The sequence below is a fragment of the Balaenoptera ricei genome, chromosome 2 (assembly GCF_028023285.1).
Source record: "Balaenoptera ricei isolate mBalRic1 chromosome 2, mBalRic1.hap2, whole genome shotgun sequence".
NCBI lineage: Eukaryota > Metazoa > Chordata > Mammalia > Artiodactyla > Balaenopteridae > Balaenoptera > Balaenoptera ricei.
Window position 1 is genome coordinate 20,903,791 of NC_082640.1, and position 18,137 is coordinate 20,921,927.

The following is an 18,137-nucleotide window of genomic DNA, read 5'->3' on the forward strand; positions in this document are numbered from 1 at the left end:
CACTCTCACCTCTTATTGAACATAATATTGGAAGTCCTAGCCAGAGCAATTAGGCAAGAAAAAGAAATAAAACACATCTAAATTGGAAGGAAAGAAGTAAAGCCGGCTCCATTTGCAGATGATATGTCTGTCTATATAGTCTCTAAAGACTCCACTAAGGGGCTTCCCTGGTGGCGCAGTGGTTGAGAATCTGCCTGCCAATGCAGGGGACACGGGTTCGAGCCCTGGTCTGGGAAGATCCCACATGCCACGGAGCAACTGGGCCCGTGAGCCACAATTACTGAGCCTGCGCGTCTGGAGCCTGTGCTCCGCAACAAGAGAGGCCGCGATAGTGAGAGGCCCGCGCACCGCGATGAAGAGTGGTCCCCACTTGCCACAACTAGAGAAAGCCCTCGCACAGAAACGAAGACTCAACACAGTCATAAATAAATAAATAAATAAAAGAACGTGAATTTCTTAAAAAAAAAAAAAAAAAGACTCCACTAAATGTTGGAACTAATAAACGGATTCAGTAAAGCTGTAAGATATACAGTCAGCATACAAAAACCAGTTGTATGTCTATACCATGGTAACAAACTATCAGAAAGAAATTAAGAAAACAGTCTCATTTACAATTGCATCAAAAAGAGTAAAATACCTAGGAATCAAGTTAACCAAGGAGGTGAAAGACCTGTACACTGAAAACTGTAAGACATTGATGAAATATAAGTAGACACAAATAAATGGAAGGATATTCCATGCTCATGGATTGGAAGAATTAATATTGTTAAAATGTCCATACTTCCCAAAGCAATCTACAGATTTAATGCAGTTTTCATCAAAATTCCAATGGCATGTTTCCCAGAAATAGAACAGTCAATTATAAAATTTGTGTGGAACCACAGAAGCCCCAGAATAGCCACAGCAATCTGGAGAAAGAAGAACAAAACTGGAGGCATCATGCTTCCTGATTTCAAACTCTATTACAAGTTATAGTAATCAAAACAGTATGGTACTGACATGAAAACAGACACATAGATCTGTTAGAGTCCATGCATATGTGGTCAATTAATTTATAACAAACGAACCAAGAATATACAATGGGGAAAGGACAGTCTCTTCAGTAAATGGTGTTGGGAAAACTGGACAGCTACATGCAAAAGAATGAAATTGGACCACTATGTTATACCATACCCCAAAATCAAGTCAAAGTAGATTAAAGACTTGAACATAAGACCTGAAACCATGAAACTCCTAGAAGAAAAATTAGGTGGTAACCTCCTTGTCATTGGTCTTGGTGATGATTTTTTGGATTTGACACCAAAAGCGAAGGCAACAAAAGTAAAAACAAACACAAACAAACAACAAGTGGGACTACATCAAGCTAAAAAGTTTCTGCTTAGCAAAGGAAACCATGAAGAAAATGAAAAGGCAGCCTACTGAATGGGAGAAGAGATTTGCAAATCATGTATCTGATAAGGCAGGGGTCCCCAACCCCCCGTCTGCGGACTGGTACCAGTCTGTGGCCTATTAGGAACCAGGCCACACAGCAGGAGGTGAGTGGCAGGCGAGTGAGCAAAGCTTCATCTGCCGCTCCCCATCGCTCGCATTACCACCTGAACCAATCCCCCCACCACCGTCTGTGAAAAATTGTCTTTGACGAAACAGGTCCCTGGTGCCAAAAAGGTTGGGGACCGCTGTGATAAGGGATTAATATCCAAAATATACAAAAAACTTATACAACTCTAGCCAAAAAAGCCCTCCAAACAGTCCAGTAAAAAAATGGGCAGAGGATCTGAATAGGTATTTTTCTAAAGAAGATGGCCAACAGGTACATGAAAATGTGTTCAGCATCACTAATCATCAGGCAAATGCAAATCAAAACCACAGTGAGATACCACTTTGCTCCCGTTAGAATGAATATCATCAAAAAGACAAGAAATAACAAGTTTTGCAAAGATGTGGAGAAAAGGGAACCCTTGTACACTGTTGGTGGGAATGTAAATTGGTATAGCCACTATGGAAAATAGTATGGAGGTTCTTCAAAAAATTAAAAATAGAACTACCGTCTGATCTAGCAATTTCACTTCCGGGTATGTATCTGAAGGAAATGAAAACACTAACTCAAAAAGGTATCTGTACCCACCATGTTCATTGCAGCATTATTCTCAATAGCCAAGACATGAAACAACCTAAGCATCCATCAACGGATGAATGGATATGTGGTGAATATATTCAGTGGAATATTATTCAGCCGTAAAAAAGAAGGAAATTCTGCCATTAGTAACAACATGGGTGGACCTTAAAGGCATTCTACTCAGTGAAATAAGTCAAGGAAAGACAAATGCTGTATGATCTCACTTACATGTGAAATGTAAAAAAAAGAAAAACTCAAACTCATACATATAGAGAACATACTGGTGGTTGCCAGAGGCGGGGGTAGGACCCGCCCGGCACAGACCATGTAGCCTGAGCAGATGATTCGCACCATTCCATTCCACAGACGTGTGCAAAACTTGGTTCTGATTCAGTGCTGAGAACAGGCACAGTTAGGTCTGTTAGTCCTGTTTAGTGAATAGGAGGACACTGAAGAACTTGTCCTGTGGTGGCAGCCAGAGTTGGCACTTCATTTGCAGGTAGGAATGTCCAGTGTTCGGTGTTAGGTCAGGATCTGCTCAAATCAGCTGCACAGAAGGTTGCTCTTGCCCAGGGCAGCCCAGCCCACTCACCCCAGAAATACCATCGTTGGTACACACAGAGGTTGCCAGATGTTCTTATTCTTTCAAGATGCCCTTGCTGACCTAATCACCTAGCAAGTACATTGCAGTAGTGTTGACCTGGAATCAACACTGGACCTGGAAGGCCTGTCAAGGCCTTCTTCTGCCAGTACATGAAGAATGGACGGGTGCCATTCATGCATCGCTGGTAATTCATGCATTACTAGTAATCAGGATTACAAATCAGCAGGGAAAGTTAGACTAAGAGCATAACAAAAGCTATTTAAAAAAAAAATAAAAAAGGTGAGTAGGCACTTCAAAAAAAAAGAAACTTATATTTAATCCTCAGATATTCTTTTTCTTGAGAATTGGTTTCTTAGCCTGTTTTTCATATACTCTTGCACAATCTGAAGATAGATACTTATCTAAGTTTGAACCCACTGGGTTAGATAGTGCTGAACATCTCTGTATTAGGATAAGTGATGGCGTCTGAGTGAAAATGTTAGTTTTCTTATCTGTGAAATGAGGGGGTTGGACTATCTCTCTGAGATCTCTTTTGGCTCTTACACCTTTTGGTCAGTTTCATTGCTGTAGCTTCATGCTTCACCTAAGGACTCTTCAGAGTAGCAAAAGAGGGCTTTTGAAAACGTTGGACTCTTGAATACTAACATATTATACTCTTAAAAGTGTTATTATCTGGTGTCAATAGAAACTAAGGGAAGAATATGAATAGTTCTTGTCAAAACATCAGTACTACTGATAGAGCAACTCAAAGCACATAGCACTGTTTACAGATAGTACATTGTTTTCATATTACTGACAATTAATTCAAGAGTCTCAGAATGTTTTATATTGGAGGTAGTATCACAAAATTACTGTATCAGAGAAATGGATTTGATCTTTTATTATATTTACATTTTTAAAAATTATTCCCATTGAAGTTTCGACAAATGAAGCTTTCCTTATTTACAGAATAAAAGTTGAAGTTTTCTTTTTAATTCATAAATCCATGGGAGGCAGTTTTATTTCCTTATACTAATTTTTTTGAACAATCATTTGTTACAGGCTGTAGTTGAAGACAGAAAGTGGAGGTGATGGTCTAGGGTAGAGGTTGGCAAACTATGGCCTATAGGCCAAATCCAGCTCACCACCTATTTTTGTAAACGTTTCATGGGAACAAAACCACACTGTATTTACATGCTGTCAGTATCTGCTTTCACAGTACGACATCAAAGTTGAGTATTATGAAAAACACTGTGTGGCCCACAAACCCTAAAATATTTACTATTCGATATTTACCTTTGCAGGAAAAGGTTGTTGACTCCTGGACTGGAGCAGTGTTGTCCAGTAGAACTTTCTGCAGCGGTGCAAGTGTTGTCACTATATCTGCACTGTTCAGTGTGGTAGCTGGACCATGGCTAGTGAGGCTCATAACTGAAATTTTAATTTTATTTCATTTTAATTTACATTTAAAATTAAGCAGCCACCTGTGACTAGAGATGACTGGATTGGACAGAGTGTGTCTAGAGATTTGAAGACAGGGGACGTGGTGACAGAATAGCTCATTGTTTTATGTTAGATTCGGTAGAATGGAAGCTTATGTAGCTCTTGAGATGATAAAGAAATGGTTGTACATCGTGTTTACCTACAGGTTTATAATTTTTTAAAAGTTTGCTCTGGTTTCAACTATTTCACGTCCACTGTTTTTCCTCTGCAGCGAAGAGGAGCTCCCATATCATAACGCAGCTATGGAACGGGTAAGTCCAGCTCTGCGTTTGTTTACAGTTACCGGGGAATTACGTTCATCAGAGGAATAAAACCTGCCACCTTTGTGATTGTGAGTGCCGTGTTATATGTCAGTGCTGCAGTCATCGTTAGAATTTGACCCTCATGTTTCTTACTGTAAGAAAGTAATTAAATTAATGATGAAATAATTTTAGATTTTATGGAACTTCTGATAGGTACTTGGAAAAAAGGAGAGGTAGGCGTTAGCAGAGAGTGCATTGTGGACGTGCCTCTCAAGCACCGTGTGGCTCCTGAAGCCGTGGTCCAGACCAGCAGCTCTTTGGAACATAACTGTGCCATGAGCTTTTAATCACATTTTCCACAGACAACACCAAAAAGAGTTTGCTGTAGTCAAATAAGTACATTTGCATTTTAAAGACTTAGAAGTCTTATATATAGTAAGCTCATCAGTTTTTTTGTAACTCAGCCGTTCCCCTTTCCTCATCGCACTTGGCTGGGGAGCTGGCCCCATAGCTGGTGGGCACGAGAACCAGCGACTGAATGTCTAAGGCTGCTCAGAGCCTCCCCCCCTCCATTGTTTTATGTACCTAAAAATGAACTGTAGAATTTATGAATTGAGAGGGAGGCTATTGATCGGGGGGATTATTCTCAGTTTGTTTATGTTTGATGGGGGAAGGAGGCTGGGTTTCAGACAGTGGAGGTAAAATTGGAATTGGAATTTGAAAAATATTTTAGAAAATCTTTCTAAAATAAAAATTTCCTGAAAATTAGAACTGTAGCATAACTCAGGATAAAAAGTGCCATTTTACATATACCGTGTAGAGAGCCCTATAGGTACTTCCTGCAGTTAAATTCTCTTGTGACTGCCTGATTCTCTCTGTGTCATAACGTTGATGTTTGGGCAAAGAAATTTCTTTCTCTTAATAAAGCTGTATTACTGCTTAGCAACTATATATCAAGCATGGGTCTAGAACCGAGGTCATAGCCTGGAATATCAGGATCAAATACGGCATGGTTTCTGCTCTGAGAGGCTGGCTGTTCATCCAGTGACTAGAGGTGGGTCAGGTGAGGCAGCAGTGGGAAATGGTAGTGGCTTTCAGGGGCGTGGTGTTTGCCACGTGCCCTGGCAGTGGTGCTGGTGGAGAAGGCGGGCCCCTGCGGCCCAGGGAGGCAGGAGAAGGAAGTGACGGCGCTTTCTACCAGTTCTGCTCCTGGTGAACTTCTACCAGACCACTTGGAAATGGGCACACAGGGATTTGCTTGTGTCCACTCTCTGGCCATTCTCTCTCTGTTAGTGCCCTGACTTGGCTAATCCGTGGACGCTCTGGATCCCACAACTGTTATGTCTTCATTCCCCTCTCTTCCCAGCTCAGCTCTGCCACAGGCTGGGCCCACCGCCTCCCCACCTCCTGCCCACTTCTCCTGGGCTGAACTTTGTGTCTCTGCAGCGCCTGCACCTGAGCGGCTCAGTGTAACTGGGAAAAGACTCCCAACTGGGATGACTGGTTTTACTTTACATGCATGATCACAAACCTCAGCTGGATGTTTATGCTGCCTGGACATCATACCGTTTCCTCCTAGTGAATTTCTGCTCCCATTTTAACCAGTGCAGCTTCCTATTCCCTCTCAAACCTCCAGTACCTCCGTCTCTGGCCTGGCCCAGCCGATGTGCTTGCTTCGTGTTTCTTATTTCTTATCTCTGCACTGTCACACCAAGTAGTCAGTTCCCAGTGACCCACCCGCGCACGTGATGTGGTTGCTTAGCCTCTCTCTCTCACACGTTCGCATTTCTTGGCCTTCAGAACCCCGTACTCTCCGCATATTCTTCTTTCCTCACTGGCTGCTCTTTCTCCATTTCCTCCACTTGTTCCTTCTCATCTCACGACTTTATCCTGAGCCCATGGCTCAGGCCTGGAACTTCTCTTTCCTGTCTGGATCTCTTCCTCGGTCATCTCATCTAGTCTTTTGGCTTTAAACACCAACCCCCAGACTGTGTGTGCATTTCAGTGTCTAGACTTAGTGTCTGGCTTACTCCATACACTCAGATGTCTAATAAATGTCCAAACTGGGGTTTCTGTTATTCTCTTCAAATCCATCTGTGAACAAGCTTCCCATCTCAACCAGTGGGAGCGCCGCCCTTCCAGGTTTCAGTCTAAAAACTTCTGAGTTGTGTTTGAGCGTCCCCACACCTCATGTGTCAGCTCGGCCTTCAGCGTGTGTCCAGAGTCTGATGACTTCTCAGGATCCCCGCTTCTGCTGCCTGGTCTGCTGGAACCTTTCTTGTGGGGCTTCCAGCTCCTTGCTTCTGCTAGTGTCTCCTGTCTGTTCACCACAAGAGCCGGAATGATCCTGTTAAAATAAGAGAGAGCATGTCACTCTTGATGGGAACATCCTGCCTGCTCTCCAGCTTGTCCACAGTAAAAGGGAAGGTCCTTAGAATGATCTCAGAGCCCCGTGTGACTGGTTTCCGTGAGTCTCTCCTCTCTTGCTCCCGTCTCTTGCTCACCCACCGGCCTCCTCAGTGTTCCCCGACTAGCCCGCCATGTTCCCTCTTTCAGGCTTTTGCCTGGCTGCCTCCTTTCCTGGGGAACCCCCTCCTCCTCCCCCCAAGAGCTACAGGGCGCGGCCCCTCATCTCCTCCAGGTATTTACTGTATGACGCCGCCTTCGGAATAAGACCCTCCCTGGCATCTCAGATCTTACGTTGGGAACTCCCTCCCCCCTGCATGTCAACTATCCCCCTCCCTCCTTTGTTCCTCTCTTTAGTACTAACACTGTTTCACTTACTCAGTATTTTACTTATATCTTTATTTTGTCTGTTTCCTCACTAGGATGTAATCTCTAGGAGGGGGGTTTCATCTGCTTTGTTCACTGTTGTATCCCCAGAATCTAGAGCAGGGCACATGGTACGTGCTTAATAAATGGTGGCTGAGTGAACGACCAGGTGAACATAAAGACTGCGATGTGTCATTAAACGTGCGAATTTAAAAGTTGGCGGAGCTTGTCCTTTCAAATGTTGACAATGTGCTTTATTTGAGAAATGAGGGAGAGATGAGTTGGAAGGTATCTTTTAACAAAAGATATCCATATTTGGCAGAATAAAAATCTGACAACCCACTATTGACTTTTCTCTCCAATGCCACCTCTCTTACCCTTTCAAAACGAATTCCTGGTCCAGAAAATTCAGACATGTGGGAACCAGTAGTGTAGATGATTCAAGAAATGTGACAGTGAAGGAAAGAAGAAATATGAGACAAAACCTAGTTGGAGAATGCATGCTTGAGGGAGGTTGTTTGTTTTTAATTTTTTTTTAAAGAGATTTGCCTGTACAGTAAAAGACCTCTTATCCAATGCAAATAAAGTTATAATTAATGGATTGTTTACTCTAAAGAGTTTAATATAATAGGGAATCACTCTGAAATGATATGCACACCTTAATAATTTAACATAAGACATAGCTTTATATTCCCTTGTCAGTCTTTTACTGGGAGCAGGGGTTCTGAGGCTGCTGACTGAGACCCCGTCCTACCCTTGTCTATAAACTGCACTCGTATTGTGTGGCCCAATTGTTTCTTTAAAGTGGAATGAGAACTTTAGACACATGCAAAGCAGTCTGAGGCTGGAAACTTTTTAGTTTTCAGGATTTCCCCCAATTTTTCTAGTTTCAGTTTAGCTCATATGTTCTTCAGTGATTGCCTAGTCCTAATGGCCGAGGTCTGCCATTTCTAGGAAACTAATAAAAAATTCTACATATTCATATGCGGCATTGAATAAAATCAGTGGAAATGATAGCCTTGTGGATGTGTACAGGTGTTCATCAATCTTCACAAAGCATCCACTTGCAGTGTGTACTTCCTGCGTGCCGTTTGGGAAGACTTGTACACTGATGCATAGTCAAGTCATCGGGGCTTTTGTTCCAGCTTTGCCAGTGTATTCTTTTTACATAAGGTAATTCTCTGTTTAAAATAGGGTGTAGAAGGCAGTCCCTCATAAGAGGATTGGTGTTGGTATTTGCAGACTGCTTTGGATTCCCCCAGTCACTGAAACAAATAAACAAACACACTTATTATATTTACTCTGCAGAGAACACTATTAATAATGTATTATATTGTTTCTTTGAGCTTATTGATGTTTTTAAGAAGGAGGAAAGGATATATAAAGCTATGAATTTTCATGGATTCAGCTATTCCTTTTTGCAGTGTGGTATTTTGCATGGCTTAACAGAATATTGGAGCCTTTTCAGATCTTTAAAAATTATATTTTAATTTTACGAGGTGTGAAATCTTGCTCAAAATACATGACTTTTCAATGTCATTATTGTATCAAAACACAACTCTTTGCTTCTTACACTCCTTATCCTCTCCTGACCTCTGCTGGTGAGGTCTAGGTGTGCGTGACTTGGGTCAACTTTATCCTCAGTCACACATCCTAATATTCAAAAAAACATCTGAAGACTTGAACTTCAGTAAAGTTCTAAGACTTCTTATTCTAGAAGAGAAGGCTATTTAATATCCATCCATGCATTGTGTATATGGGTAGCCTTTACTATCTAGATTATAAATCATGTTACTAGTGGGAGGAGCATTGGACCCAATGCAAGGCAACTTCATACTATGTGGGTGATGCAGCAGTTGTTAAGTACTTCCTATTCAACTGGTCCTGTATAGGATTAAGTTATAGTCTCAGATCACTAGAGGTTGAGTGATCTCAACAAAGAAGACATTGGTCCCATTTTTAATCGTTATATCCTCCTTGCCCCAATAGGAGGGGCCAGTCCTGATTCAGAGGGTTTGTGAATTTAAGATGATCAGGTATCAGATTGCAAACTTCAAATGGAAGTTTAGTCCTTTCCTGAAAACAGCTCCTGGGGAAGAGTATACAACACTGTACCGTTTCCTAATCAGTGGAGGTAATGGAGAGATAACAAAGGGAATATAGGATGGAGATTAAGACCTCTGCATCATTTTCCTTTTGATATATGTTGTTCTGACACTCTCAGGGGAGTAGAATTTTCTTATACTAGGGTCTCCTATATGATTTTTAAAATTTCAGTGATGAGCACATCTAGTACCCAGATCATAGTTTTGGATTACCATTCCCCATTAAAAAGAACTGCTGTTTCTTTAAAGAAATGGATGATCTAGGTCTAGGATAGAAAAAAGTATAAAGTGAGCCTGAATTATATTGTGCCAGATCGGTCATGTCTAAAGGATCTGCCTGAAGAGGGGAAATCTCCAACCAGATAAGAGGCAGTCCAGCCAAATTTGGGGGAATTTGAGCTTCAAAAAGAATAATGATGATAATAATAATGGATTATAACACATTGAATAAAATAGTCCTTTATACCTTAGTGATATTAAAAATGGGGAGGGACTTGAAAGGAAAAACTTTCTAATAGAAAAATATCAGTTAATAATATAGAAATAATCCTAAGGAAAAAAAATCCACCATACCATTTTACCACCATCAGAATCAGAATTGACTCAGGCAGAGATTATAGTGGATGAGAAGACCACGGAGTAGAGCTATTAGGGAACAGGATGTCCATACTATCTCAAAGTGCACCACCCAGATTACTTATTAGTTACGAAAAGGAATTTCTCTATTAGTTAGTGGAGAAATTGGGCAAATACCACTTAACCAAGGGATCAAAAGTTGTATCATTGATAATGGTACAAATCAGCATGATCTGTCACTGGATGTGATGCCATAAGAAGGACACAAAATCACCTGTGTAATAGTGCTACCCAAATCTAGGGGAAACAGTTAGGCAAAGCCAGATAGTGTGCACTGGACTCTTCAAAAGTCAACATCATGAAAGACAAACAAAGGCCAGGGGACTGTTCTAGAGCAAAGGGAACTTAAGAGATGTGCCAGTAAAGGCAATGTACGTTCCAAGGTTGGATTCTGAATTCCCCTCCCCAACTCACCTAAAGAAAAACAGCTTTAAAGAACGATTTTGGGACAGGTGGGGAGTTTGGTATATGGACCGTTTATTACCAAATAACGGACCAATTTAAAATTTCTTGAAAGGGTGTAATAGTTGTACTGTGATTATGTAGGATAATGTGTCTTGTTCTTAGGTGTTACATACTTGAAATATTTGGAGTGTTCACGACGTCTGAGATTTTCTAATAGATCAGCGCCCCCCACCCCCCTGCAAAAAAAAGCCCTAATATAAATAGATTAAATCTGACAAAATGTTAATAATTGATGGATTTTGGTGAAGCATATATTAGTATATGGTGCATTGGTCTTCCACTTTTCTGTAGGCTTGAAATATTTCAATAAAAATTGGGAGAAGTAAGATGTCAGTGTATAAAGGCAACAGAGTTATTTAATATCAGCTTTGTATAGATTCCTAACATCATTAGTTTCACATTTTAGCAGCACTTTGAAAAGCGTTGCCAACATGATGGAATGATCCATATCTTTATTATGCTACATTAGAGATACTATTGTACTTCACTTATGTTTACTTCTGTATTATAGTGATCAAACTGCTATCAAAAGTACTTAGGATTTTAGCAATCCCACTACTGGGCATATATCCTGAGAAAACCATAATTCAAAAAGAGTCATGTACCAAAATGTTCATAGCAGCTCTATTTACAATAGCCAGGACATGGAAGCAACCTAAGTGTCCATCATCGGATGAATGGATAAAGAAGATGTGGCACATATATACAATGGAATATTACTCAGCCATAAAAAGAAATGAAATGGAGGTATTTGTAGTGAGGTGGATGGAGTTAGAGTCTGTCATACAGAGTGAAGTAAGTCAGAAAGAGAAAAACAAATACAGTATGCTAACACATATGTATGGAATCTAAGGGAAAAAAAAAAAGTTACGAAGAACCTAGTGGCAAGACAGGAATAAAGACACAGACCTACTAGAGAATGGACTTGAGGATATGGGGAGGGGGAGGGGTAAGATGTGACAGGGTGAGAGAGTGGCATGGACATATATACACTACCAAATGTAAAATAGATAGCTAGTGGGAAGCAGCCGCATAGCACAGGGAGATCAGCTCGGTGCTTTGTGACCACCTAGAGGGGTGGGATAGGGAGGGTGGGAGGGAGGGAGATGCAAGAGGGAAGAGATATGGGAACATATGTATATGTATAACTGATTCACTTTGTTATAAAGCAGAAACTAACACACCATTGTAAAGCAGTTATACTCCAATAAAGATGTTAAAAAAAAAAAAAAGTACTTAGGATTTTGGTCGGTCTAGTCATATTCATTCTCCTTCCCACCCCTCTGCTTCCAAGACCACAAAATGCTATTACATAATTGCTTCATAGTATTGTTTGCTTGTCTCTCCTGATGTAAATTATGTTTAAAAATGTTTATTTAACTTTTCTTGTACACCAGTCACAGTTTTAGGTGATGAAATTAAAAGAAGAGAATATGATATGGTTCCTGTACTCAAGGAGTTCATCCTTTAATAATAATAATAATAATAAATATTTGGGCATTTAGACCAACTAGAACACAAGTGGTGTTAGGTGCTATAACAATAATCATAATAATCCTCATTTTATAGATAAGGAAACTAAGATACAGAAAGATTAGTAACTTGTCCCAAATGAAACAGATAAGAAGGGGCAGAACTCAGGCCAACTGAGTCCTTAGTCCATGCCAGGAAATGCTGAAGAAACGTTTATTTTGCCTGGAGGATGGAGGAATTTAGAAAAGGTTTTGAACCTTTGACATCTGACTGGGTCTTGAGAGGATGCGTAAGGTTTTGCCAGATGATGGTGAGGAAGAGCATCACAGGCAGATGAAAAGCAAACACTGGTCAGAGAGGCATGAAAATACATTGTGTGTTGGGAATGACAAATAATTCAAGGTGGCCAGATCATAAAAGTAGCAGGAAGTGAAACTAGAAGGTGAGTTTGGGCCATATTGTGAAGGGCCAACCGTGTAGAGATTTTAACTTTATTTGTAGCTATTGAAAGATTTTAAGCTGGGACTCACTTTTAAAAGGTCATAGCAGTGTGGAGGCTGGCTTGAAGCCATCCAGGGCTACCTGTGAGGAGTTACTGCCCTCATCTAGGGATGAGGATTGACAGAAAGAGGGCAGAGGATGTGAAGGAAGCAGAAGTGGATGGGACCAGCAGAGTGTAGGTTGGGTGTGGAAAGAAGATACAAGGAAGACTGAAGACAACCTAAGCTTCTAGGTTGATTGACTTAGTGGGTGGTGATGCTCTTCATTCGTAGTAGGAAAGGGAGGGGTGATAGCAGCATGTTTAGGGAAATCGTGTTGGGTGTGTTGAGTTTGAAGTATCTGCTGAACTTCTGGGTGAGATTCTAACTTGCTGTTATATTCTAGTCTGTTTTGGTGTTACTGAGTCCATGGCAAGATGATGTTCCTTAGCCTGTTTTTCTAGAGCATTTAAGTTTACATTTGTCACATGTGTTTTCGGTTACTTCTTACCTCAGAATAAATTCTGGAGTTGTTAAGCTATAGCATGTTTGCTGATAAAGTATATTGTATCCATTTATTATAGATTCATGAGTGCATGCAAGTCTGGTGTAGTTGATCTGGCAGAGTTATGGAGTTAACACTTAAACCTGATTGAACTACTGATGTATAATTTTAAAATCCTACAGCCTGGAAGCTTTACCCAAAGTGTATTTTTTTCCTTTTTTTGCTGTAGGGGAAAGAAATGTATACTTAATGGTTCTGAAAATTGTGTGCGTCTGTTTTATCCTTGCATGTGAGAATGTGTAGCATTTAAAATAATCTCTCTATATATATGATGAGCGTTAGAATACAAAAATGTGCCTTTAAAGAAAAGAATAGCTATTTCTTAAAGTGATTTATTGACAGTTTGATAGTCATAAAAATGAAAGATAGCAAGAGACCTGCTAGATCTCAGCAGGGTTTTTCCTGGCAAAGTGTATGTTATTGTACTCTTGGGTGGGCTTGAATTACTTGGTGTTTTCCTGTTGGTGGAGAAAGGGATTATGCTTTGAAGAAGTCAGGGGGGGAAGTGCAGAAGAACAAGCAAGTACCAAATGGCATCTTAGATCAATCTTAATTTTTCACAGCTTGGCCTTCTCTAAAGTCACATTTAGCAGAAACATTAATTAGATTTCAGAGCCCCACTGAGTTTTAAAATTAAACATATTTCTGGAACCATCTGTAAGATTTTATTACTAATAATATAATGAAGAATATGCTTAATCTTTTGAAAAATGAGAATCATAACAGAGTATCTTTTGCTCACAAGTGATCATCTTTGGTTATGAAAAACCCATCAAAATTTTTAAGAGTAAAGAAGTAATTAAAGAGTTTTAAGGATATGCCTAAAAATAAAATTCCATAAAAATATTCTGATTGGTGAGAATCTTTTCCTAAATTCAGGACTTTCTTTGGGATTTTATGCTTCTTTTGAATCTAATCTAATCTATCGATGGTGGGCCTATGCCATCTGCCTGTTTGAGGCTGGATTGAAGACCGTCGATGAGGAGCTATTGCTTTCATCCAGGAACTGTGATCCCCAACGAGAGCGGGGACATGGTGGAGGCAAGAGCATAGGATATGGCGGCCTAGAGCGCAAGTCCTGGGGCCACGCTGCCTAGCCTTGAACTCACCAGATGCAGGAACTTGGAGAAGTTTATTAGACCCTTTGTGCCTCTGTTTCCTTATTTGTAAAATGGGGGTGATTATACCTACCTCATAAGGGTGTAATGAGCATACATTTTGGAGCATAAAATGTATCCTCAGAACCATTTTCTCTCCTGTTTAGTCTTCCATTTCGTTTCCTTTTTAGATACACTTAATACACTTAGGCCTTCTGAAAAGACAATGCTGGGATCGAGGAGAATTAACAAAATAGCAGAATCTCAGCTCACTCATAAGAAAGAATTCTGTTGAGTTTTGTTCTAATGAAAAGGTCATCATTAGGAGTGGACCCTGCCGGGCTCTGTTCCAGGCAGTGGGGAAGCAGCGAACATCTCGGCCTTCGTAGATGGAGTAGTTAGGGGGGAGGAGGTTAGGTGTGCGGCAGCGAGGGGCCTCCTAGGCTGAGCCCCCAGAGGAGAGGACTTGCTCACCTGGTCATGGGCACAGGGGTCACCCAGACTTCTTGGCTGAAGAGGGAGTTTTTTCCTGCCTGAAAGAACAGAGTACAAATGGATTTTCTGAGGGTAGCTGGGCTGCCAAAGTAAAGGGACAGAGGGCTGTGCACACCCAGTTCTTTTTCTAAATGTACGAATCAAGTAAGTCACTCTACCACCATAGGAGTGAATAAGAGATTGGAGAGCCCCCCCCCGAGTACTTAGGAAAAATATCCCTTCTCCTTGAAACCAAAGAAGTGCGGAAGAAGCCTTTTCTCTACCACCTTCCCCGTTCCCAGCTTTGCCCCAAATCTTAATTTAGTGTGACAGCCAAGACCCCCGCCTGTGTGTTCAGCCTCAGCTCTGGATGCTTCCTTTTTTAGCCCCTACACTGCCGCATTGTCGAAGAAGTACATCTGTCCATGCTTCTCGGAATGTTCTTTCCCATGTTGCGCTTGATAAAAACCCTAACCCTCTTCCAGTCCTTCATTTATAGTCATCTTCTCTGACGCCCCTGGGTGGGTTCGACTGCTCCCTCCACAGGACTTGAGTCACCGTCTCTGCCTCTAGGTCACAACACTGCATATTCCATGTCGGGTGCCCTTAGCAGACAGTGAACTTGCCTTGGGGCAGCAACTATTACTTATTTTTGTACAATTTTTCACTAACATAGTGCTAGTTATATGATGATCTCCCCCCAGTAATACCCAATTGTCCTTTACAAAACCACCTTTGTCACCAAAAACATTAAGATGCCAGAAATCGGTAAAATGTGAAAGAAGAGAATGGAATTTTGAAGTTGTGTTCTGATGCTTCATAAAAATATTTCAGACTGTTTTAAAATTTCCTTTTGGCTTAAATTTGTAGAATACCCAGCGTTTTCAGTGATTAAAATGTTAGAAAATTTAAGTGATCCCTTTCTCTTTACCTGTCCCAATGGAGCATCTCCTACGTGTCTTAACTTCGGTGAGGGGATACTGTTGACGCAAATGTCATCAATTATCCAACTTTAAAAAAAAGTTAGTTAGGATATTTGCTGTCCAATATAGCATAACTTTTTTAGTAGTCCTTTTTTCAGCAGCATTTTCCTTGACATTTTTTTGTAATTTGTAAGTAAAAGAAGCCTGAAACAAACAGTAACAATGAATTTCAATTTTATTTTTAGCAAAAGCACCTGGAAATTGAAAGAACTACTAAATGGTTGAAAATGCTAAAAGGATGGGAAAAATACAAGAACACTGAAAAGGTAATTAAAAATGTTACTTCCTTATGAAACTATACAAATTCAATGTGGATTTTCCCAGTAAAAGTTCCTCTTTAATTATAAGAATATTACGTTCATATTCTTAAAAAATTTTTAAGTGTAATTTAATTGAGTGGAATGCCTCAAATTAGGAGTCTTTGTGCTGTCACAGAATAGCCAGTTCAGATGGGTTGCAGGAATTGAGAGGATGTGGCGGACAGTCCAGAGGTCAGCTGGCTTTCGGGGATGATTGAATTCCGCCGCTTGGTTAGGTTGCCTGTGATTTCGTTTCTTTCCGTCTCTCTTCTCTGCCTACTTCAGTGTCGGCTTCCTGCTGAGCTTGGCTTCCCTTTGGGATCAGGATTATTGCCGTCGGTCCAGGCTTCGTATTCCCCTGTCTCCCTGCTCAGAAGGAGAGAGGCCTGGCCTCTGAAAGCTTTCCATGAAGCAGGAGCGTCTCCTTGTCCTAAAGCTTCTAGCAGACCACCCCTGCACCCCGCCCCAGATCTTTTACCCTGCATTGACTCTGTGCTGTTTTGAATCAATTTGTAAAAATGCATACATCTATTAATATTCCTACTAATCTAATCAGTAGGAATTCCTACTAATTCCTACTATTCTTCTTTAAATATTGGGAAGCTGTGAAGTTCCTAGTGGTATAAGTTTTCCAAAATTCTAACTTTTGCTTGAAAGGGCAAATGTTATCAGGGGCAAAAATACTGTCAGGTATTTTCCTTAAAGTGGCTTACTTCATTTATTTTTGAGAAAAATGTCTGCTAAGTACCCAAGTCTCAACAACCACGATTGGCTGGTCAGTCGTTCTTTCAAGTAATGACGGTGTCCGTGACCAAAGCAGTTGGTTCAGATCGTGATTCATACAATTTCATAAATGCTCTTTCTTGAGGCCGACACTCTGCTCTGTGTGCGTTCCACCTCATCGCTCAGAATATTAATAAGACGTGTGTGTATTCAGGATTGAGATTGAATGAAATTAATAGTTTCTATTGCTTCGTCAAGGGCATTCCTGAGCGAACTGACCTCTTTTTTAAACTGTGAGGAAAGAATGCAGTGACTGCCAGCACAGTGCTTCCTCTGCCTCAGTTTGTGCTGAGGTGCCAGGGGCTTCACCACCATGGCTTTTCTGCTCCCAGTGCCAAAGTCAACATAGGGAAAGAGGCAAATCATGGTTTAGTATCATTACGAAAATGTCTTGACCTCATGGCCCACGCCTTGAGAACTGCTGACATCTAAGCCTCGGTTTCCTCATCTATAAAATGGAGATAACAATACCCATTACAAAGAGACGAAGATTTAATGATTTCATGCATATAAAGCAAGAAGGTTGGACAGTAAAAAATATTTAAAGGGAAAAAAGAAATCTTCCATAATCCTACAGCAAAACACTGAGTTAACTGTTAGGATTTTTTGTCTGTTTCCTCACACTTTTTTTTCCATGTAATATATATTTTTTGCTCTTTACATAGATATAAATTGTTGTGTGTCAGCCTTTACCAACAAGAATTCCAGGGAGCAGCAGTTCCTTGGGGTCTAACGGGTATTACACAAAAGCATTGTTGCCTAATGGTTAAGCAATAGACTATCCTAGGTTCAATCCCTAGCTCTGCCACATTACTAGTAGTATGACCTGGAGGAAGGTATTTAACCTTTTTCTGCCTTAGTTTACTTGTCTGTAAAATGGGGGTAATCACAATACCTCCTTCACAGAGTCGTTTTGAGGATTAAATAAGTTAATTCATGTAAAGCACAAAGAATAGTGCCTGATATTTAACATGCAGTCAGTAAGTGTTGTTTATTATTACATGAGAAAGGGGCTCTCTGGTTAAATAAAGTTGGGATAAAGCTGAACCGAGGTAAGCAGGTTTCTTTACTCCAGGATGCCTCAGCATCTTTAATATTATAGCGTGGTAGAAATTTTCAAGAGGGACCTTAAATTGCATGACACTTATTCAACCATGAAAATCTTTTTGTCATGGGGTATCTCACAGGAATAATGTCACTCTTCTTTTTGAGCATCCTAAATATCCCTATTTAAATTCCATTAGACTCTTACTATTATATTTTCATCAGGAGTAAGTTCATTTCTGGGTTCCTGATTTCATTAAGGTGCTTCAAGAAGAATCTGTTCAGAGTAGGATGTTGGTCATGACCCCTGTGCTCTTTTGTTTAACACTCTGCTTCTCAGACTGGCCTAAAGCTGACAACTACTTCACCTGGCATCTTTGTAGAAAGGTCTCTCAAGTGCTAATTACAGGATCAGTTTTGATGCGTTGCACCTACACTTTCGTCTCAGCTTCAGTTCAATAAAATATTTGTAGAATTGTATGGCTTTATACATATGTCGGAAAGTATATAAGCCTCTG

At 40.6% G+C, this 18,137-nt stretch overlaps 1 protein-coding gene across 2 annotated transcripts in view; it reads left to right on the forward strand.

Moving 5' to 3' along the window:
* Positions 1 to 18,137, forward strand: part of USP6NL (USP6 N-terminal like) — a 123,988-nt gene that overhangs the window by 70,456 nt on the left and 35,395 nt on the right. The window contains exons 4-5 of one of the 2 annotated variants that reach the window (XM_059912091.1): positions 4,414 to 4,453; positions 15,679 to 15,759. In XM_059912091.1, the coding sequence (XP_059768074.1) occupies positions 4,414 to 4,453; positions 15,679 to 15,759 (121 nt within the window). The remainder of the gene's footprint in view (positions 1 to 4,413; positions 4,454 to 15,678; positions 15,760 to 18,137) is intronic. The other variant, XM_059912092.1, reaches the window with a different exon arrangement.